Source organism: Cervus canadensis, chromosome 20 (assembly GCF_019320065.1).
Source record: "Cervus canadensis isolate Bull #8, Minnesota chromosome 20, ASM1932006v1, whole genome shotgun sequence".
Classification (NCBI taxonomy): domain Eukaryota; kingdom Metazoa; phylum Chordata; class Mammalia; order Artiodactyla; family Cervidae; genus Cervus; species Cervus canadensis.
In genome coordinates, this window is record NC_057405.1 from 54,192,773 (window position 1) to 54,215,981 (window position 23,209).

The 23,209-nt window shown below is 45.6% G+C and overlaps 1 protein-coding gene across 1 annotated transcript in view; it reads right to left on the reverse strand.

The window, feature by feature from the left end:
- LOC122422752 (prolyl endopeptidase) overlaps positions 1-21,394 on the reverse strand; it is a 133,563-nt gene extending 112,169 nt beyond the window's left edge. Inside the window, exons 1-2 of the mRNA XM_043439380.1 lie at positions 20,927-21,394; positions 14,365-14,439 (exon numbers count right to left, since the gene is read on the reverse strand). Of these exons, the coding sequence (XP_043295315.1) occupies positions 14,365-14,439; positions 20,927-20,971 (120 nt within the window). The 5' untranslated portion in view covers positions 20,972-21,394. The remainder of the gene's footprint in view (positions 1-14,364; positions 14,440-20,926) is intronic.
- Between the last annotated feature and the right edge of the window lie 1,815 nt (positions 21,395-23,209).

The following is a 23,209-nucleotide window of genomic DNA, read 5'->3' on the forward strand; positions in this document are numbered from 1 at the left end:
AAATCCTAGAGATACACTGTACAACAGTGTTAACGATATTATGCTATACACATTAAACGCTGTTGAGAGAGCAGAACTCATGTTAAATGTTCTTACCATAGTTTAATAAAAAGTAAACACAGCTACCTGGCCAAACGTCACTCAGTTTGGGAGCTAGAGATGCCTTTACCTTTACTGTTTCCAGAATTTTTTTCAAGTTATCCTCACATCAATCCACTAAACATCTCAAGTTCTTTCACAAGCACAAGTCTTACGTATATGAATAAAGAGGACGTATAAGTTACTTATTAAGTAGATAAAGTATATAATGAACATAGGGCTTCCGTGGTGGCTCAGCGGTAAAGAATCCACCTGCCAACGCAGGAGACGTGGATTCAACTCCTGATCCAGGAAGATCCCCTGGAGACGGAAATGGCAACCCACTCCAGTATTCTTGCCTGGAAAATCCCATGGACAGAGGAACCTGGTGGGCTACAGTCCATGGGAGGGTCACAAAAGAGTCAGACATGACTGAGGGACTAAAAAACAACACAGAACATCACAATGGGCAATATAGGATTAAAAAGATGAATCACACACATAAAGATAAAAGCTCTAGGAGAACAAACGAAGGGAAAGCCACTCCCAGGATAGGGTGGAGTGGGCCTCAGAGAGTGGGGCAGGCAGGCAGTCTGATGACAAAGAGGGACTTCCAGCTGGGAGACTGATTGTGGCACGGGTACCATTCAAGTGAAACCAGGGATAGTGCTACCTACATCCCACAAACCTGGCGGAGTTTTAGCTGCAAATTATACATACACAAGGATGTATATATGTAGGTGTGTGTGTACATGTATATGTGTACATACACATGTATACACATGTACATATACACATGCACACAAACATGTGTATATATATATATGAGTGTGCTGGTTAAAGCAACTACGGTTAAGGCAAGCGGTTGGTGTCACAGCACGGACTGGCAGAAAGCACCAGTCGGTGTTCTCTGTGTAGTCCTGTGTAAGGAGCTGACAGCATCCTGGAGGCCAGAGGGGGAAGCACCCAGACCCCCCCCCCCCGCCTCTGCTGGCAGTGTAACAGAATTCATAATGACTCCCCAGGTGCAAGGATGCACCCATAAAAAAGAAGACGAGGTGGCACAGTTCATCTGGGAGGCTGCAGGACCCAGGGCCAGGAGGGCTGGGCAACCACATGGAAAACCAGTGGCAGGTCGTGCCAAACACAGTGAGAGGCAGCTGCTCCAGGAAACAGGTCTAGAAGTTGAGACTGTAGAAGAATGGAGACACGTACTTTACAGGACACACTCAGGAACTGACACCCCACAAATGAAAAAAAAAAGTGCCCCATATGTTCCAGTGTTCTCTGAACATTTACAAACATTACCAGTACATCAGATCAGACCAAAAAGGAAACCACAAATTCCAAGAAAAGCTTGTTTGGGTCATGGTTGTAACTACAATGCCGTTATATTGACCCAGGGAGGTACCTTCCTTTTCCTGGCCTCACAAACCCCTACAAACCCCAAGGACGAGAAATGTCGAATCCAATTGGTGAGAGCTCAAAATCCATAAGGTTTATCTTTTAACATTAAAAGCTCAGCGTGGCTACAGAGAAAGTGAAGGGCATCAAGAGATGGATTCACTTTCCCTTCTTATTTGGTGAGTTTGTTATGGGAAGCACACAGATTGAAACCGCCCACCCTGGCCAGGCACCATAGTAACCGTCTGCATGAGTTGTTTTATGACAGGAGGTCCTGGTAAGGAATACGGGACTAATAAGCAACCACCAACCGGAAGAGTTCAGGAAAGGTCGAAAGGAGACACCACGTGTCCGTCCACTTCCCAGAATCCCTCTCGCTAGCATCCTTCTTGGCCGAGCGATGCGTGCACCACCAGGAAATACTCTGAATTACAATGATGGGCCAAAGACCACCGGGAAACTAATCCCATCACCATAAAACCCCAGACTGAGAGTCGCAGAGCAGTTCTCCTGGGTTCCCTCACCCTCCTGCTCTCCACCCGGGTGCCCTTTCCCAATAAAATCTCTTGCTTTGTCAGCACGTGTGTCTCCTTGGACAATTCATTTCCAGTGTTAGACAAAAGCCCAGTTTCGGGCCCTGGAAGGGGTCCCCCTTCCTGCAACAAGATCAGTGATTCTTTCGCTCTCTGAGCTATTGAAATTTTTTGCTTTCATAATTTGAAAATGTTACACAGGACCAAAATGTTTCAAGGTAGTTTCAAACACACCAAAAATGTCCAAAACATGAAAATACTGGAATCCAAAACATAACAAATTAACTGAATAAGCAACTGAATAGATTTTTTTTTAAAATAAACTGCCCCAAATTTAATTCTGCCAATAAATAAAGAAAAAAAAATTAAAAGTGGGTCCCTCTCTTCTCTCCGGGACCACCTACTCTCAGGGCAGGAAGGCCCCCATTGAGCTTCCTGCTGCATGTGGGTGACAGACCAGGTGGAGCCTTCCAAAAGCCCTTCCAGGCCTCTTTCCACCTTCTCTGCCTGTCCCCATGAAGGCAAATCAACTCGATCACCCACTGGGCGAGTTACTGCCAATCAAAGGGGAAGGAAGCAGAAAGTCTCACGATGACCTTAGACTCAAGCCTTGGTCTCAAATCTCGCCATTACCAGGGAGCTCATTCGAAGCTGGAACACTAACCTGACCTGGCTCTGCTCTTTGGCGTACATACTACTGCTGACCAGAAGCCTGGCAAGGACAGAGGCGATCTGCACATCAAGTCCAAATCTAACTAAAAACCCACCCAGGAAGAAGTTAAACACATACATATCCTCTCTTGAATAACTCTCGTATCAGTGAGGAAATCCAAACTATAACAAGACTACTTCAAAAATAAGAGAAACAAAACTATTAGGAATTAAAGTTCTTGTTGTTTAGTTGCTCAGTCGTGCCTGACTCTTTGCTACCCCATGGACTGCAGCACGCCAGGCCTCCCTGTCCCTCACTATCTCCCCGAGTTTGCCCAAGTTCACGTCCACTGAGTCCGTGATGCCATCCAACCATCTCATCCTCTGTCGTCCTCTTCTCCTTTTGCCATTAAAGTTCTTAGAATGTGACAAAAACACCTGAAGCTGACATCTGTTTCTTTTCAGTATCTTAGAATGCCCCACTGATAGACTGGAGGTGGGGTGGCGGGTGAGGTGTGACCTCTGCTAGCCATCAGGACTCCCCTCCCTGAGATCCAGGGATTCAGCCAGGGCCGGGCAGGACACCCATGCAGGAGGCGGCTCGGGGCTGGTCCAGGGGTTTGTTTAATGACTCACACACATCGAGGCAGCTGACCTGATCGAGTCCACAGCAGATTCAGGAGCGTACCTGGAACAGGCTCGGGGGACAGTCGGGGCCTGGGTGTGCCATGTGCAGAAGGGCAGCACCCACACTGTGATGGATGAAGTACGTGTGGCCCAGGGAAGATGCTCTACACCCAGATACAAGGTTAGGTCTGGAAAATGAGACACACCTTCAGGAAGTCTGGGCTTCACCCTCTCTTGATCAGATTTTACCATTTCTGGGTGCCAGCAGCTTACACTAAATGTCATAAAATGTCAGTGATATATTCTATATATATATATATATATATATTCTGTCTCTATTCTAACTATGTTAACTCCTTTCTACATTCTTCACATAAATAAACCCTGCTCATTTTCATAGGCAGAATCTTCCATGAATTCTCCTCGACATGTAACAGTCAATATGAACCCAGGACAAGCAACCAGAATCCTCTTTTAGGAACGGAGGTGAACAATAGAAGGAGAGGCTTTATCATGAGATCTGGGGTTGTCAGGGCTGTGTAAAACCTGAAGGAGCAAGGACCATCTTTCTCTACCACGTGGGAGAGGCTTTTGGAAAATAAAACAATCAGAGAAAAGCAGATCACCTAAGAGACAGAGACAGACAAGTTTACAGAAATATCACAAGCAGTCCTAGATCAAGCTGTGCCTTAAGGCATGTACTGATCTTCAATTACATGAGCCTCTCAGCTCTTTTAAAAAAAATATATATATATATAAAGGTGCCATTCATCATGAGTCCTGACTGATAAAGCTCTTCCAAGAGCCCCTCAGCTCAAGCACCCCAGGCTGGAAGAGGATGAATCCACCAGAAGCTTGCCTGGGGGCTGGATGGGGAAGCCTGCAAACAGTGATCATCAGTAAATGAGAAAGAGTGAAACAGTAATTAAACATTCCAATCAAAAATCTTTAAAGTAACAAAAAATTAAAATAAAAATAAATCAATGAGCTAGAAAATTAAAGAATACAACTTGAAAGTTCTAGAACCATTCCTTTCTAAAAAACAAACAATCCCCCAGCCCCCCACCACATTCAACCAAAGTTCTGGCTAAACTAATTATAAAGAGGAAAGAAGTTACAGATACTAGAAATTTGAAACGATAAAGAAAAAGACACAAACGTGGAGAATAAAGTCATCGTAAGAAATATTTCACATAACCCCATGATAAGTAAGTTTTAAAATCTCAATGACATGGACAATTTTCTAGGAAATACAAACCACTAAAATGGATCCAAATGAAAGGAGATATGAACAGAGACCAAGAATTAACTGCAATAAAAGAATTTGTCCTAGATAGCTCTAAAGCTTTAAATGATCAAGCAGATAATCCCTGTGCTATTTAAGCTACTTAATAATAAATGCAATAGCAACCATTTATTAAGCACTTACTTGTGCCTACCACTCTGCTACATGGTTCACAAACATTATCACTCAATTTTTACCACTACCATATATAGTAGTTTCCTCCAAATTATAAATTAGAGAACTGAAGTTTAGAGAGGTTGATGAGCATGATCAATGTCACACCTCTGAAAAAATTGTGGAGTTAAAATTCAAACCTGCCTACCTCTAAAGCTATTCACTAAACAACTATACATTGTTGCTTTCCCATAAATAAACAGGTTCCAAGACCTTTAAAGAGTTCTCATCTGCTGCTGGGAAGAAGAGGGTAGAAAAGAAGTTCTGGAAGAAGGGAGACATCAGGATGCTACTGAATGTCTAGCTCGGTGGCAATGCATGCCTGAACTGGGCAGTGCCAACAGGGATAAAAACAAGAAGGGTATGAGATTTTACAGAGGCAACTGGAGGTCCAGAGAATCGTGTGCATGATTATATACAGAGCTGCTCCAAATGGTCAGAGTGCCATCCAGTGCTATACCAGAGAGTTCTGGAAGTCTTTATAATGACATATGCCTTGATTTCCCCCAATGAGAAAAATCAGAATCACAAATAAAGTCCCTCCAGTTTACAAAGATGCTCTGAACAAGTGAGGCATCTATGAGAATTTTAGCTCCTTGAAAGTGCCCTCTATAAAGCAAAGCTATTATTGTTCTCTAATCATCTCTATAAAGCAAAGGTATTACTGTTCTCTAATCATGTCTAAGCATTCACTAAGGCAGTTTTTCCAAGCTTTCTGGATCTTAAGAATTACCTGGTGAGGTGCTTGGGAAACAGATTTCTACTCCTATCAGATACTCTAAAAGTAGATCTTGGGCATGTCTATTTTTAACAGGTGATTTCTGGGTTTCTCAGGTGACTCAGTGGATAAAGAATCCACCTGCAAAGCAGGAGGGTTCGATCCTTGAGCTGGGAAGATCCCCTGAAGAAGGGCTTGGCAACCCACTCCAGTGTTCTTGACTGGAGAATCCCAAGGACTGAGGAGACTGTCGGGCTACAGTCCATATGGTCTTGAAGAGTTGGACACGACTGAGGTGATTAAGCACACATGCACAGGTGATTTTTATGACTGAGGGCTTTCCCCGTGGACATGGCAGACATCTAAGAGAAAAGAAAGTGGCTCAGAGAAGTCACAGTTATCTTCGTTTCTTTAGTTGTTGGTTCTTTAATAACTGTTTTCCCAAAGACATCATGTCTGATGTGAACATTTCTCACAGAGGAAATGTAGATTATTGGAACCAAAGCTGAGTAGTGCTTATGGGGAAAATATTAATGTTAAATGTACACAAGCACCTTAAGAATTTCATCAATGGTTTGGGGGCTGCTTTCCCTGGTGGTGAACAAATGTGGCAAGACTTCCAGCCTCTACTCAAGGTGCGGCTCAGCCTCCTTTTGGCACTCACCTCCAGCAGCTCAAAGCTTAAGGGGCTCACGATCTCCAATCTCTGGTCTGCCTAGGATGGCATGTGATTCCAAGCTGGCATGGACCACGTTTCTCTTGCTCATGACAGCTCATCCTTCTCCTCACCCCCATGTAATCTGATGTTCAGTATAGTGGACACACAAGTAAACACAGGACAGGGGAGGAAAGGCAGGGTGTGAGCACTTACGGAGAAGGAAAGGGAATGAGACCAGTGGACCTGTGGCACTTGGGTTGCCGGTGTCCATTTTCCTCCCCGGGGTTCTCCCTGCTTAGTGAGAGAACTCCACATAGCTGTCCTGTCACTGCAGAGGCCAAAGAAGGTCCCCAAGGTTTCCACCAAATCTTTTTTCATTGCCACAGTACAGCCAAGGGGTGAGCACATACATGTCTGCAGCCTGGCCAGACAAAACTCCCTCTCCTGGGATGCAGTCACTGGACAAGTGACAGAGGGCTGAAGGACTATAATCACTGATGCCATTGGCGGTGCTGCCTGAAAAGTGGAAATTCCCCCCATGGAGCTCTAGAACTACCTGGTTCCTGCCTGCTCCAAGCCTAGCTCTCCAGTCCACCCAGAAGCTGGCCTCACTGTCCCTACTATGAATTCCTTACTTGCCAAACCTGACCAGAATTCATTTCGGCTGTTTGCCTCAAAAACCCCATGGCAGAAAGCAAGAAAAAGGAGACAGAAAAAGACAAAAGAAAGGACTGCTTAGAAAAGAGGATGGCCCAGTACCAGCATATTCTATCATACTTTCGACAATTACCCCAAGTACAGATCAAAAGGACATGGTCCCCTGAATACACATTTCAACTGTGGATTTACAAGAAGTATTTTTGGCTAAACATTTCTGTAGGAGGTGATGAAACATTTTAAGACCTTAGAAGTCTTGGAGATTGAGATAATAACTGGTAATATATTTACCTAAAGCATTTCCTGTTTCTAGCAGAGAAGGAACAACATAGTAGTAACTCTCAATCCAGGTCCTTACATGAAACATTAATAATTGAGGGCAGGGCATTTCACGGTGGGTTCAGAAAACATCAATTAAAAGAGGTATTACCTAATAGCTTCAAGGTAATCTTTGGCCTAGTTTAATCATTGCACTTTGGAACAATAAAACCACACTTACAAGTCACAAGTCCACCCACTGGCAGAGGTGGGGATTCAATGCTCAAAATATACGTATCTTTTTCTAAAACACTAGAATTCAAAAGGAAAATGCTGCCTACTTTTGTGGATGAAAATAAAAAGACACAGGTGTCTCTAAAGTTCAACATTCTGAGTAAGCAAATAAGAGGACTAGAGTCTGAAGGTCTACACTTCAATACCCTGAAGCAGCAGCACCTAAGCTATACCACCTCTGTACAGAGCTCTGCTGGGCATGGAAAATGAACTGTTACATGCATTTTCTCAGCTGGGTGTTGCTCAAAGCTTGGATCTAGATGAATTGAGTGTGGCTATACTCATTTTATAGATGAAGGAAAGAAATCCCAGGTAAGACAGCTGGCTGTACTCACAGGCCAAGAAAATGGAAGACGAAAGGCTACGACTTCCAGTCCCACCTGGCAAATACTCCGATCCTCCTCCCTGTCTCCCAACAGAAGTGACACCAGCAATGTCTGGAAACTCACAGTACAAAAAGGATGTTCACAGTTTGTCCTAAAGTCTTTAAAAGAACACTGCAAACCAAAACAAGTCTTCTATGCTGTGAATTACATCCAGTATTCCCCCGCTCTCAGTCAGCTTCATCTGCTGTCTGCTGGCTTAGAGACACTGAACTAGCCCTTCACGTGAGTGCACATCCTGGGAGCAAGCTTCCATTCTGTAGGCCCTGCTGCCTGACAGCCTGAGGGGGAGATGCGAGTGGACAAAAGGATCTCAGCTCCCCCAGCCCCTCAGCAGTTCTTGCCCCTGCTGGCTCTGTCCCACGCTAGGGAGACCACACCACACAGAGAAATCTAGGCCAGACTGATACCAGCACAGAGCAGGCAACTCTTCATGCTACATCCTTTTAGGGTCAATCTTAAAGAACAACAACAAAAGTGAGCAGAATACCACATATCAGAATAGTCAGGATTCCAGGGAAAGGAGCTGACTGCCCTAAACATTGTTCTCCACTGAACCTCTGTGACATTAAAATACCTAGAGAGAAATCCTAGGCTAGTTAACATCCTAGAGCCGACCAGAAGTCTTTTGAAATTTAAATCTTTCCTGCAGAGGAAGGGAGGAGTATAGTCAGTGGAGGAGAAAGGTGACGTTTCTAGCTTCCTTACCTGTAAGAGTGAGGGACTGTTCTGCTCACTACCTTCATAACCCCTTCTCAAAAGACGTAACAGGCAACCCCTAACTATTCCTCCAAATAGGGGATAGGGATGGGAGCAAATAATGTCTTAGAAAAGAAGATCTCTATTTCTTTGATCCTCAATGAAACAAATGATAATTTTTTAAAAGGAATAAACATACAATTTTGGGGGTGGGGGGGCGCTGGTTCCTATTAGGAGATCTTCTTTCGCGATCCACAAGGCAACTAGAGCTATTGGTACTGTCATTTAGCCCAAGGCAGTTCTCAGGGAGGGGAAAAAACAAATCAGTCTTTTGATAACTGCAGCTGGTATCCTACATTTGCTTACCTCCTGGACCAAAGCCCCAGGACAGGGCTTCTGTGGAAGCTAGACTTGACAATTAGCTACAATAACAGAAGTAAATTCTTCCTCTTTGTAAGTATCTCCCCTTCACTAAGTAACAAATAACAAGTTCTGGAATTCAGTCAAGAGGTCAAAGCTGCAACAAGATGGAGTGAAATGGGGAGACTCTTCAAAAGGTGACAAGGATGCTGCCTCTATCTGGACTTCAGGGCTGCAAAAACAAGCCAGAGATGCAGAGGATTTCTCACTATCAGGAAAGGGAGCAGATGGTGCCCTGTGGACTGACTGCACCATGATGGGCAGGGAGGCCAGGAGAAAGAAATGCATATTTGGTACCCTCCCAGGGGCCCATGAGCAAGATGGCTGCTTCAGTGACAAGAGCAGTGTAAGCAAACTCCAAGGGCTTGAGGGGCAGCGCAAGGCGGAGGGGGCAGAGCAGTCCCCTTGCCAGTGTACACCAAAGCTTCTACAATTCCCCAGGAAGAGGGGTCCATCCGCATGAAGAACACAGGATGACAGTGAAGTCACTGGGTTTGGCAACTGAGCCCCTGCTGGTCACAGAGATGGATGACAGATGGGACAAAGGAAGAAGGGGTATGAAGGGGCACACAGACTGCCTTACGGACAGGAAGAGAGGAGAAGGCCGTGATAAGAGCTGAAATGAGACGTGCGTAGGGCTCACCCAAAGGGGCCAAGACACCAACTAAGACGAAGAAATATGCTAGAGAGCTAAGGTGGAGTGTGGGGTTTGGGGTCCACGTGTCTGTTCGTCCCGGGAAACTTAGGAAGTTAGAAGATTAGGAAGTGAATCACATGCACATTATAGTCAATGGGGGGGGGGGGGCGTTTGCTAGTAGTAGTCTGGAGGCTCAAGTCCCCTCAGAGTCAAAGCCTCAGGGTGCATCAAGGCTGCCGCACACACTTCCTTCCATGACCTGCGGAGGACAAGCTGGGAGAGCCTGCTGACTGGGAAGTATGGGCTCACCACTGCCGGGACCTGCCTCGCTGTCTTCAAATCCGTTTCAATGACTAAAACCTCTCCCTCCACCGTCTCACTTCTAAGGTTTCCCTGGTGTCCCACTTACTCCAGTGAGACTTCACTATGGTTTAGACTGCTACCTCCAGAGTACACCGCAGTGAGATGTCTAAAGAGCTTTTAACCCAGAGTCTTCCCTTTATCTGCTGTTAAGTTTGTGTCTCCATACAGATTCTTCTAGAACAGAGAGCAAACAACAACAAACCACTGTCTCCAAGAACTGCAAAGGCACTTTATAAAGCTGTCACCCCCAAGAGCGCCGCATTTGTGCACCCTTCTCCCGCCTCCTGCTCCACCAGGAGCACTTTTCACTTAGCAAACCAAACCTTATAGCTCAGGATGCTATAAGGATGCACGGACTACTGCGTCAAGCACATCTACCAGGTTCAACTTAAATGCTAAACTATTGTTGGAAATGGAGATTTTCAATTTTCCACTATTAAAAATAACACCCCAAACTGGCTCTTTTCTATCTGAAGTGACACTACTACTTTCCCAGTAGGCCTGAAAACTCTTCTTTTTCCTTAAGTATTTACTTTTTGTTGCTGCTATTGGGTGGGTTGATTTCTCATTATTGATGGTATGTATGAGTGGTAATGATTTTATATTTACTCCATACATACACGCTCTATTGAATTCATTCTGTTTTCAGTTGTTTCCCTTAGTTTTCTAGATGCATAATCACAGAATCAGTTAATTAGTGATAATTTTATTTTATCCTCTACAGATTTTAGTTCATGTTTTATTGTACTGGTCAAAGTTTTGCAAACATATGAAAACAATAGTGAGAGATATTCCAGTCTGGTGTTTAGGTTGCTTTGAATACTTACTATTAAAGTTATTACTATTTTTAGTTTTGGATTTTTAAAAAATTCTTAAAACATTACCTAGATTAGTTATATAGGTTTACTTAATCTATGGATATAATAATATTAAACTAAATTTCTGTGACGAATTCTGCTTTTTTATTTTTAACCTGCTATCATTGTTTACAGTCTTCACGTCAATGTTCACAAGAAAGGCTGGCCCGTGTCTTCACCGTACGATACTGGCAGCCATCAGCCACGCGTGGTAACTGAGCGCCTGACATGTGGCTGCTCTGAATCGGTATGTGCTGTACATGTAAAATACACACTGGACTTTGAAAATTTAATCTGAAAGAATGCAGATACCTTAATAACGTTTTATATTGATTACATGCTGAGATGTTAGTACTTTGAACAGACTAAAGTACTTTAATTAATTTCCTGTTTCTTTCTACTTTTTTAATGTGGCTGCTAGAAAAATCTGAATTATATATGCGGCTTACATTATACATCTCCTAGGTAGTGCTGCTCTACTGCTTCTTCTTTACAAAGTAGTTCTCCTGAGTTTTCAAATTAAGGCTGAACTGATCTCAAAGAAAGAACTGAGCTGCCCAGGATACTCTACAAACTGGTCCATTTGCTATAAAATAGGGCTATGTGGGCCTTGACAGCTTGGAAGGATTCATCCAGATTCAAGGTCCCCCCCACCACCATCTTTGAGAATTTTGAAGTTACAAGTCTGCTGATATTTCTTTAATAAAGGACAAAGTCTCAAATGCCAGGAACTGTCAGAATTGGATAAGCTCTATTAAACATGAGATTAAATCAAAGACTTACTGATAGCATTTCAGATCTTGAGCTATCAATGTTCCTTACTTCCGGGCTGGTTTTTATTGAAAATGTAACAAGCAGCTTTTCTTTGTTTTAAAGGCTACATGAAGATTCTCCTCTTTACACCGAGGTATGGCTAATACACCCAATTCTGTGTACATGCCTCTAACTCTGAGTAGAAAATGTTCCTGCTGCTCTTCTGCTCATTAGAAAAACACACCCTATCTTTTCAGTCTGAGACAAAAATTTCACTCATCAGATCGCAGATGACAACCAGCTCCTGTCAATAATGAGGCTGCTTCGAGAGGAGGATGCCGGGGCGGGTGCTAGCTGCACAGTCCCGACACCTGAGGAGCACTGCCTGGACAGGTGAGCATGAGAGCAGGAATGGGGGGTCACCCAGCGTGCTTGTAGGAGGACCCATAAAGTCCCACGGCGAGCTAAGACATGACTCCACTCCTAGAGCGTGCGTTCCCAGAGCTACTACACCCAGAGTCTTTGATTTTTTATCATTTCTTTAATGTGAAGTTGATAACCACCTGGACCACCTGATTCCACTCATAAGCTGAGTGACCTTGGACATGCTATTTAATCATTCAAACTCAGTTTCTTCATCTGTGAAATGGGGAAAAGAAAAAGATCTATTTCAGGATTTGAGATAGGATATGCAAAGCTACCACTGAAGCGCCCAGCACACAGTAAACATCTATTATTAAATACACACCATGAAAATAACAGTGTATATACCAATGTCATTGGCGTCTATCCAATGCTGACTAGAAGATTACTAATTAGCAAAGTTTTACCTACTATAGTTAAGTGGCTTGTCAACCACAGGACCAGACATCATCAAATAAGGCATAGCAAAATGCGCATGCATTAACATGTAAACAAAAACTGGGCCATTCTCACATAGCTGAATCACTCAATACCCATCAAAGGCTGCAGAAATCCAGGTTGTACCCAATTCCTTAGACAAAGGAATCAGCATAGAGACAGTCCTTGGGGGCAGTTTTCCAGAGATACACAGGAAGTTCATCCCCCTCTCTCCTGCTCTCCATCCACTACAGGCTATGTGGCTGCCTGTGACCCTCTGTTTCCAGGCTCAATCCGTCTCAGTCCAGTCCAAAGTTGGAGGACCAAGGTTGTCCGTGGCAGGGTCGAGGAGAGGACGCAGCCCTGCCCCTGCCCCTCCTCGCCTCAGCTGCAGAGCTGGAGCCTCTGCCCGCTCCTCCAGTCACCCATTGGTCTCTCATTTGCTCCCCACCAACCTCTAAAACTCACTGCTTCACCAAAGAAAAATGAAAACCCAAACATCAGTCATCCTCACCCATGAGACCTCTGTCTTTCTTGAAGGGAATGGGGAAAGCGTGAGAATGAGGGAGTACAGATACAAGTAAAAACCACGAGAAAAACTCAAAATGGGGGTGTGCTTACTTCGAGGACAAAGGACAGGAAGAAGTTTTAAGAGTTTCTGCAGTGGGCAGAGGAGAAGAGAAATGCTTGCCATGAAGAACTGCCAAGGGTGGCGGAAAGAGAAGCAGGCAAGCTAGTGCCTTGGGAATGAAGGAAGAAGGACAAGTTGACATGGGATTTACTCCAGCAGAAGCGACCCCTTCCTGCTTCTGCTGTCTCGTTTTCCATGTAACACCGTGCCTGGCTAAGCCCATCACTCCACTCCACTCCTGGTGAAGCTTTTCCCTAAGAACATGAAGGCAGTAGAGTTTGCAACCCACTGACCAGGGAGCGTGAAAGGGCCGCAGGAGTGTGGGACAGGGAATGGGGGTGGGCGTGAAGGAAAGCACCCCAAACCCCACTAGCCAGGTCCACATCAGGAGGGAATGCCTTCTTGGAAAATCCGAATTGTCTTGGAAATCAGAGTTCAGTTCTCCAGGGAACACTGATACATACAGTGGCAAGGGACCACAAGATACAAGAACAGCTAAGACATAGGCTTTTAGGAGCTGGCCTAGAAAACCACTCAGCAGGCATTAACTTTTTCTGTTTTTTTGTTTTAAAATAGGAAATGTACTCTGGGATTCTAAAGAAGCTCAAACTTCTGGAGTGCTGAGGATATTAGAAACTGTATACATATTTTTATATACTAAGTTAATATGGCTATAAATAAAAAAGTCAAAGAACTCGGAGTGGATTGGAGAAACACCACTCCCTCATCCAAGCAAACTTAACTACATACAGCATATGTAAACAATGAATCTCAAATGACAAGCCCTGGATACTCCAAGAAGGAAAATAGCAACCATCAGACATCGCACTTAGGGGTAAGCTTCATTAACAAAATGAGACTTTGGCTCAAAATACTACATGTTTCTCCAAAAGAATATTTTTAGACAGAGTAGAAAATTCTCCCCTTCATCCCTTTATAAAATATAAAAAGATACTGAGAATTCAGTTTACTTATAATTTAGTTGTTGTATTGTTGTTGCATTAAAATCAATAAATAATCTAAGACCAGCATTCAGTTTTCAAGACTTGGTACTACTTCTTCAATATATTTTCTTTCCTTTGGGAAAAAATGTATTAGGCAATTTTTTTCTTCACAAAATTATTCTCTAAGTTTTTATTTTTCTTCAGTAAAAATTTGTTTTCCTTTTTTCAAATACTTTCATTTCAAACAGCTGGTTCATCAGTGTTCTTATAGTTCATAAACACTATTCAAAACAGCTGTGTGATCGTCTATGGGACTAAAAACACTTTCACCGTTTCTCACGAATCATTTCACAGAGACTGGTAGTATAACAGGTCTATTCATCGTCCCACTGCAGACAACACAGGATAATACTAGGAGGGAAAAGCCACAGTTACTGATGTTTATGGTTTGGTCTGAGCTATGAAGACCACCTTCTCTTTCATCATAAGCCCTCATTTACCTTCGTCTGCTCGCTGTCTGGGTCTTCGAGCCAAGCGTAAGGGTCACAGATTTTATGCCCATGATAATCCTGTACCTGCAAAAGACAAAGTGCGGTATTAGGTAACTAGTGTCTAACCCCAACTACATCACTACTTTCAGAATGTGACAGAGATAGGAAAGGGGCGGTCTGAAATAGCCCAGTTGGCTCACTGGCAACGTGTCTGCCCAAATTACCACATGAACCGAAGTTGGCAGGTTCTCAAAGGTGTCAAACCACCCTTAATGAAAAGAACATTTTAGCTGGAGCAGGAGGAGAGATGAAAGGTCAGAATAGGAACAGCTCTGTCTGTACAACACAAGACAAAGGCCTGCCACTGTGTTAAAGAAACTTGAAAACGTGTTGTTGGTGGCCAAGGCCTGAATGACACAACGCAGTGGGGAGAGCGGAAGGGCCTGCTTGGGAGGAAGCCATCACACACGGGTGCACTGCCCAGTTCTGGCTAAGCTTACAGATGCTTAGGAAATCTCCCGACAATGTACAATATGATCAATTTTGCCTTTAAGTCTAAACTACCAAAAACCAAGTTAACGAACGTGTAATGATGCTCACTGACGTCAGAGAAAGCTGACTTTCATGCAATGAGAGAACATTTCTACAACTGAAGCCTCTATTCTGTTCAATGTACTGGTATGAAATGCTTTCTTTCACTGTGTAGGAAAAGAGGCACAAAGGTATCATGCATTCAGACTACCCTGATATTTGATGAGATAAAACTGCTGACTGCCAGGACAGCCTGGCTGAGGGGATGCCTTCGGGAGCCCCTTCGTGGGAACTTTTGGAAAACCCAATTCCTGAGTGGGCCTGGCCTCAGAGACTGACTGAGTCTGGAAGACCAACTGAAGTCACCACTCCCCAGGTGATTATGCCCAAAGAAACTACCAACAGATAGATACCCCAATAACACAGTAATGTGATTAATCTAATCAAATGAAACCACATGGACAACGTCTTTCCAATCAAGTCTCTCTCAACAACTGAACAACGTTCCATTTGAGGCTTCCTGTGTGCAGTTGTCTGGAAGACAACCAGTGTCTCAGATATTTTGCACCTGTCTCCTCGGTTTTGTTCTGTAATACCAGAAGGTAAGGGCTAGTCCCTAAGGAAAGCAAACACTCTCCTGGAAAAGGAAAACCTGCTGTTTCTACTGTTTATCAAAATTCCACTGTGGCTGTTGGTCAACTGAGACTCTCTCCCAAGCCTCAGACCCCTGGCTTTCCGCAAGGGGTCAGCATCTGTCCTCATCTGGTGCTGGGGAGACAGTACCTGGGGACACGCACACCTAGAAGGACAGGCAACTGAGCTGGAACACAAGGACTGCCCAGCAAATAATGACCAACAAGTGCAAGGCACACAAAACCAGATGAAAGCCTTCCCGACGAGTCTTCCTAAAATTATCAATTTTCAATCCTTACCAAAAGCCTCTCTAAATTGTAGCTGATTATCACCACTGAAGAAAAGGTTTTCTGTCTTGTTTTCTCATCTGCAAGTCTCTTACATTTTACACACCTTGAAATGGTTGTAAAACACCATGCTTACAGTAACAACCATCTTTTCTCTGACAATAGGAATCAAAAAAATGTAAAATTGTGCAAGATCTTCCAACCCAGTCTTTTCAGGAGCAATGTCAAGCACAAGATGGCAACATGCCCAGGGCCGTACTGAGTTCAGAATCAGAGCTGAGACTCAAAACAATCTGCAAACAGCTTTCCCCCAAATATTCCTCAGAAGGAATGGACCAGACACTAAAAACGTCCCTCAATTCAGTTCAGTTCAGTTCAGTCACTCAGTCGTGTCCGACTCTCTGCGACCCTATGAATCGCAGCACTCCAGGTCTCCCTGTCCATCACCAACTCCCGGAGTTTACTCACACTCATGTCCATTGAGTTGGGGATGCCATCCAACCATCTCATCCTCTGTCGTCCCCTTCTCCTCCTGCCTTCAATCTTTCCCAGCAGCATCGGGGTCTTTTCAGATGACTCATTTCTTCCCATCAGGTGGCCAAAGTATTGGAGTTTCAGCTTCAGCATCAGTCCTTCCAATGAATATTCAGGACTGATTTCCTTCAGGTTGGAATGGTTGGATCTTCCTGCAGTCCAAAGGACTCTCAAGAGTCTTCTCCGACACCACAGTTCAAAAGCATCAATTCATTGGCGCTCAGCTTTCTTTACAGTCCAACTCTCACATCCATACATGACTACTAGAAAAACAACAGCTTTGACTAGACGGACCTTTGTTGGCAGTGTAATATCTCTGCTTTTTAATATGCTGTCTAGGTTGGTCATAACTTTCGTTCCAAGGAGCAAGCATTTTTTAATTTCATGGCTTCAGTCACCATCTGCAGTGATTTTGGAGCCCCCAAAAATAGTCTGTCACTGTTTTTACTGTTTTCCCATCTATTTGCCATGAAGTGACAGACCCAGATGCTATGATCTTAGTTTTCTGAATATTGAACTTTAAGCCAACTTTTAGTTCTCCTCTTTCACTTTCATCAAGAGGCTCTTTAGTTCTTCTTCACATTCTGCCATAAGGGTGGTGTCATCTGCATATCTGAGGTTATTGATATTTCTCCTGGCAATCTTGATTCCAGCTTGTGCTTCATCCAGCCCAGCATTTCACATGATGTACTCTTCATATAAGTTAAATAAGCAGGGTGACAATATACAGCCTTGACGTACTCCTTTCCCTATTTGGAACCAGTCTGTTGTTAAGTCCAGTTCTAACTGTTGCTTCCTGACCTGAATACAGATTTCTGAAGAGGCAGGTCAGGCGGTCTGATATTCCCATCTCTTTAAGAAGTTTCCAGAGTTTGTTGTGGTCCACACAGTCAAAGGCATATTGGCATAGTCAATAAAACAGAAGTAAATACTTTTCTGGAACTCTCTTGCTTTTTTGATGATCCAGCAGATGTTGGCAATTTGATCTCTGGTTTCTCTTCCTTTTCTAAATCCAGCTTGAACATCTGGAAGTTCATGGTTCATGTACTGTTGAAGCCTGGCTTGAAGAATTTTGAGCATTACTTTACTAGCGTGTGAGATGAGTGCAATTGTGTGGTAGTTTGAGCATTCTTTGGCATTGCCTTTCTTTGGGATTGGAATGAAAACTGACCTTTTCCAGTCCTGTGGCCACTGCTGAGTTTTCCAAATTTGCTGATGCTACTAAAACTCAGACATATCCAGAAACTTAACAAAGGGGGAAAGATTAACAGCAAATCTTAGTTTTATGACTAAGTGAAAGTGCTGCCACGTGCTAGACCCAAAGCAATGAACGGCTGCTGAATATCCATACTGCTGTGCCTGATGTTTTAAAGCACCTTTGTAAGAGAGCTGATTATATTCCTACTTCACAGCCGCAGAATGCAATTCAGAGATTGGCAGGGTGAAGGCTGTAGATCTGCTGTGAGCTAAACATTGTGCCATAGCCACGTTTATCTGATCTGGTCCTCACTGTAAGGCTACCATCAACTCATTTTTCCAGATGAGGAAACTGAAGCTGGACATAGTTAAAGCAGCTGACAAGGGTCAGATGGTTAACAAGCCGGAGGGAGAGCAGTGATCCCATCTTGAGCAGCCCCCAAAGCCGGAGGACTTGACCTTTTGCTAATGAAGCAGACCAGTTGTGAATTGGCAAGGGCACAGCTGGACCTTTACTCAGAACCCAGTGCACCCTACACTGGACTGCCTACTGAATGGTGTTCACCTCTGAGCAAACAGCCCCAACTTCCCGTACCTGCCTTATAATCTAAAGCAGACTGAAGTCAGTTACTGAGCAGGCATTTCTAACCAGGAGAAGAAACAGATTCTCTCCAGGACAATCCCAGGAGCCAAGTGCCCTCCCCCCATCCACCTGGCCCCTACATTTTTCTTTTATAAGAGCGTAGCCTACAAATGGGGTGATCTCACAAGCCACATCCCCTGCACTCAAGCTATATAGTACCTGATTTTCCCATCTGATTAAAGTTCGCAAACCATTCCATATTTTCCAAAGACGCTTTAAAAAGGGAGTTCTGATAAGACATTATCACTATGAATATTTCACTGTATTAGTCAATAGTTTGCCTGCTGCCAAATGCACATTTGTACACACAGCAGGCAGAGCCCATCAAACCTGGCCCCATCTTATCTTCCCTTTCCAGCCGCCATCCAAGCTTACACCCAAGATGTTCTGGTCACAATGGCCTTCCTGCCATCCCCAAACAGACGCAGTTCCATGACTGTCCGGCCCTACATAACTATGACTTTAAGTCACATGACCAGGAATATCCTTTCAACCTTAACCAACTGACCAACTTCCAGCCTCAATTCTCATACTGTCTCTACCTCCTGACGAAAATTAATGCCATTCTCCTCGGTGTTTTCCACTCATCCTGCACACTCTGCCGCTGCAGGCCTAAATTCCCTGAGGGCAACGCTCTCGGGGGATGGGCCACAGGATCACACTGGAACAGCATGGTTTCCAAAAATCTGCTAGCTAATGCAGAAGTGGATCCAATGGGACTGCAAGCTCCAAGCCCACGGTTCAGCAGGAGACTGCTGAGTGCACGGCTGGAAGACGCTCAAGGGAGACAGACAGAGCTACGGCAATGGCTAGCACTGCTGGAGAAAAACAAACCCATCCTAGAAATCAAGGCTACCATTTGAGTAAATGCCTAAGTCAAGCCTGCGTTAGTAATCAGGACTTTGTCACAGGAAAAAGACACTGCCCACAGGCTGTCAGGGCTGGGACAAGTAACCTGGGTGATCTACAGGGTCCAGGTTGGACCAAGCGCTACATTTCCTCAGCCTTGAGGCTGATCACGACTCCTCTGATGCAAAAGAACTGCATAGTATTAAAATCCACGGTATACTCTTTTCAGTTAATTGTTCATAATCTTTCTGACATCTTCAGGAAATCCTCACTTCACCCTTTCAAGAATGGTTAAACACAGATTAGGTGAACTGCAGAGTTTTGGTAACCCCAAAAGTGAAAAGTTACGGAAGAAGCACCCCTCCCCCATTTAAATAAAACAAATCTAAAACAGTACTTATCAAATGTTATAATTGTATCTCTCCTGAAAACTCAGAGATCCTCAAAAACCAAACCAAGATATTTATGCCTTACCATTACTCATGTTTGGCACACGGCAGGGCCAGGGCATCACCTGAATGAACGAACGATTGATACTTTTACTACTGAAGCAAGTAAACTCTGTTGTTAGCCAAGCCAGCCGTAATAGTTCATTCAGGGAAGAGGAGGCCTGTAACAGGCAAGGGATCTGCCAAAGGGCATCCAGGGAGGGAGTGATAAAGCCACAACTAGCACTCAGGTCTTCTTACTTGGTCTATCCCCTTTCCATTCCCGCTGGATCACGTTACTCCTGTTGCACAAAGGAAACAACTCTTGAACCACGGAGATAGGGCTTCTTGGGGGAGTAAATTTAATAAGCAAACAGCTGAACAGACGGAGAAAACATGGTTACCAGATGGCCACAGGTCAAAGAAACCATGAATGCATTAGTACCACTTGGAAGTCTTAATTTAAAACAACCCTTACATCCTTCGCTCTAAAGCCCCAGAACCCTTTACCTCAAAATGAGAAGTGCTTTAAAGTACAGACTTCAGGCACAAATCAGGTCAAAGCAAGCAGAAAAAATCTAGAACTGTATTATACAAAAATCTTTTTATTCCAACTCTATTTTAAGTCATCTGAGGAATTTGGCTATTCCTACGAGAATTATGCCCACAACATTTGGATTTACTCCAGTTCTTAAGATGCCAAACTAATTTTTACACGCAAAAAAAAGAGAAAAAAAGGTTCTGCCCAGAATTCCACCCACAGGATCTCCACAGTGACTCTGAGGTTATCTACAAACTGAGGGAAATGGTGGGTAAGCCCTGCCCTAGGCAAAACTTCATTCTGCAAAGGCCACCCTCTCCTCTTCTAAGGCCTCCTCTGGCCCCCGCCGACTCTGCTCTGGTTTAGGAACACGCGGATCAGCACCGGCACATCACGGGGCCCTGCCCCATCTTCCACGGACTCTATCTCCGCCCTGCATCCCCAGCGCCCGCCGCCAGCACCCGGCAGGGGGAAGCGCTCCACACACGTTTTAAAAATCGAATGAATGAACTTCAACTCTAAGTATTTTTAATTTGTGAGTTGAAAAAGTTTGCTTTTGTCTTATAACTGGACATCATCTACACACATCCACACTTTCTCCTACCACCATATTTAAGCAAGAGCCTCCTCCAAGCAAAAACGCAGTGACACGTCCTGCCTTCCCACTCTCTCCAGACGCCCACGCCCACCTGCGTGTTCGCCCTTGACCCCGATGATCTTGGGAAGTGGTCCAGCGGCGGCTGACCACCGGCTCCGCCGCCAGCGGGCGGAGGGTGACGGCCACCAGGGCCCCCGCGCCTCGGGAGGAGCCGGGAACCCCCAGCCGGGTCTCGCAAACAAAGGCCGAGGGGGAGGGGAGAGCAGGGGGCGAGGGGCCGCAGAGGGTGAGGGGCGGCGGGTCGTGGGCCAGGCGCCGCTGGGTACTCACAGCGGTCTCGTCGCGGTACACGTCGGGGTACTGGAAGGACAGCATGGCCGGGGACGCGCAGGGGCGGCGTGGGCTCTGGGGCGGGCGCGAGCGGGCCGCGGGGCGAGGCGGGTGCCGGGAAGGCGACGGCGGCGACGGGCTGCTCTCGGCCGGGACTCTCGGCCGGGACTCAGGACCGGACCGGCTGCGCGGCGGCGAGGACGTGCGGGAAGCAGGAAGCAGCTGTCGGCGAGGCCCGGAGCCCCTCCCCGGCGGGCGGGCCCAGCGGCGGCGGCGGCAAGAGGGAGCGGGCGGCGCCGTGCGTGCGCCAGCCCGGGCGCACAGCTCCCTCTGCAGGAGCACCGGCCGCGCCCGCGCCGCCGCCCGGGCCCACGCCTGGGCCACCGAGCCGAGGGTCCCCGCCACGCCAGCGGGGCCACGGCGCCCGGCACGCGCCGAAGAGGGACCCGCGCGGGCCGGGACACGCCCAACACGCCGGCCCCGGCCCGCGCGCCCGGCACACGTGCTATCACGCCTGCAGGGCCACCACGCCTCCTGGCCCCTCCCGCCCTACCCGAAGTCCCCCTGCTGGCCGCTTCGCCATTGCAGCGTTCGCCGGACCTCCCTCAAGCCGAACGAATCGCCGGCTTTGCTGATTCGATTCTCTCATCGAATTGAAAATTCCTGTTCTATGACTGGGTAGGGGCGGCGAAGAGAGACCTGGCCTCCCCAGCCTTGAGAGCGGAGGTTCTTGAGGTGACCTAATTTCCACTGCCTGTGACCCTGGACTTGGAAGGGCAGTAATAATGGATCGTGAGGACTAAGAAGGAAACACCACTCGTACCCTTAGCACCCCTGGTGGGCGCTGTGTGATTGGGCAGCTGGACTATTTAGGTGCTATGAGGTGTGAGTAGGACAACGGATGAGTCCTTGGGCTCCCCGGGTGGTTCAGTGGTAAAGAACCCGCCTGTCAATGCAGGAGAGGCAGGTTCAATCCCTGGATTGGAAAGATCCCCTGGACAAGGAAATGGCAACCCACTCCAGTATTCTTGCCTGGAAAATCCCATGGACAGAGGAACCTGGCAGGCTACAGCCCATGGGGTTGCAAAGAATCCAGTGTGACTGAGCAGGCACACATGTCTCAAATTTACCAGTTGAGAAGGGACCAAGGTGGGAAGATTGGAAATTATCTAGGGTTTTTTTGTTCATCCTTCTGGTTCTTTTATCAGCATGTCTTTTCTGCCAATGTGTTTGTTTATTGAGCATCTTTTATTTTGGGGATGGGGGCAGGGCAGGAGGTATTAGATGCTAGACCTCAAACCCATGATATTTTAACAGTTATATTTATTCATCCTTGGGCTAGTGATAGGTGTTCTGGCCTTGCTTTCTGAACTTCAGGAAGAAGCTTTACAGCTCCAGGTATCAGAGGTTGATGGCTTCCATGGAGGTCCCCATCCTCCAGAGGCCTTGGGTTCTGGGAATAAGTAGCCTACCAGGCTCCTCTGTCCAGCATCTGTTAAGACTGATGTCTCTGGCATTTGCCCAGATAACCCATCCTTTAATTTGACTCTTATTTCCAGGTAACTAACTTACTGACTGATGGAAGTGCAGTCAGTAATCTCCAACTACTTTCCCCCAAAGATTTATGTTATGTTTTCAAGTGTGACTCTTAATGAAAGTCTTATATTCCTGTGCATATCTAATCTCCACAAAATATCATAAAGTATGCAATATTAATAGCACCTAGAATAAGAGTGAGGTTCTCTTCTTGGCTTCCCCTGTGGCTCAGATGGTAAAGCGTCTGCCTACAATGCGGGAGACCTGGGTTCGATCCCTGGGTTGGGAAGATCCTCTGGAGAAGGAAATGGCAACCCACTCCAGTACTCTTGCCTGGAAAATCCAATGGACAGAGGAGCCTGGTAGGCTACAGTTCATGGGGTTGAAAAGAGTTGGACACAACTGAGCGACTTCACTTCACTTCTCTTCTTGGCCCTGCCACTGTTTCACTGGCTTTGAATGAGTCCTTACATCATCACTATTTTTCAGTTACAACAGGAGAGAATTAGATCACGTGGTTTCAAAGGATTCTGAGATTCTTTAATTCTAATCAAGAACTCAAGTGAAGTTGTAGGAGCCTCAAAACTAACCCTCGGATTAAGAATGAAATTGCCATTCACTGGAGGGTGCTGTCCATACCTTGTGGACAGATGGAGGTGAGAGTGGAAGGCGAGACAGTAATTGTCAGTCTCCTGAAAGGGCTTTCTCTGTAGCTTTCTTCTCTTTTCAAACCATCTACCAGCACAG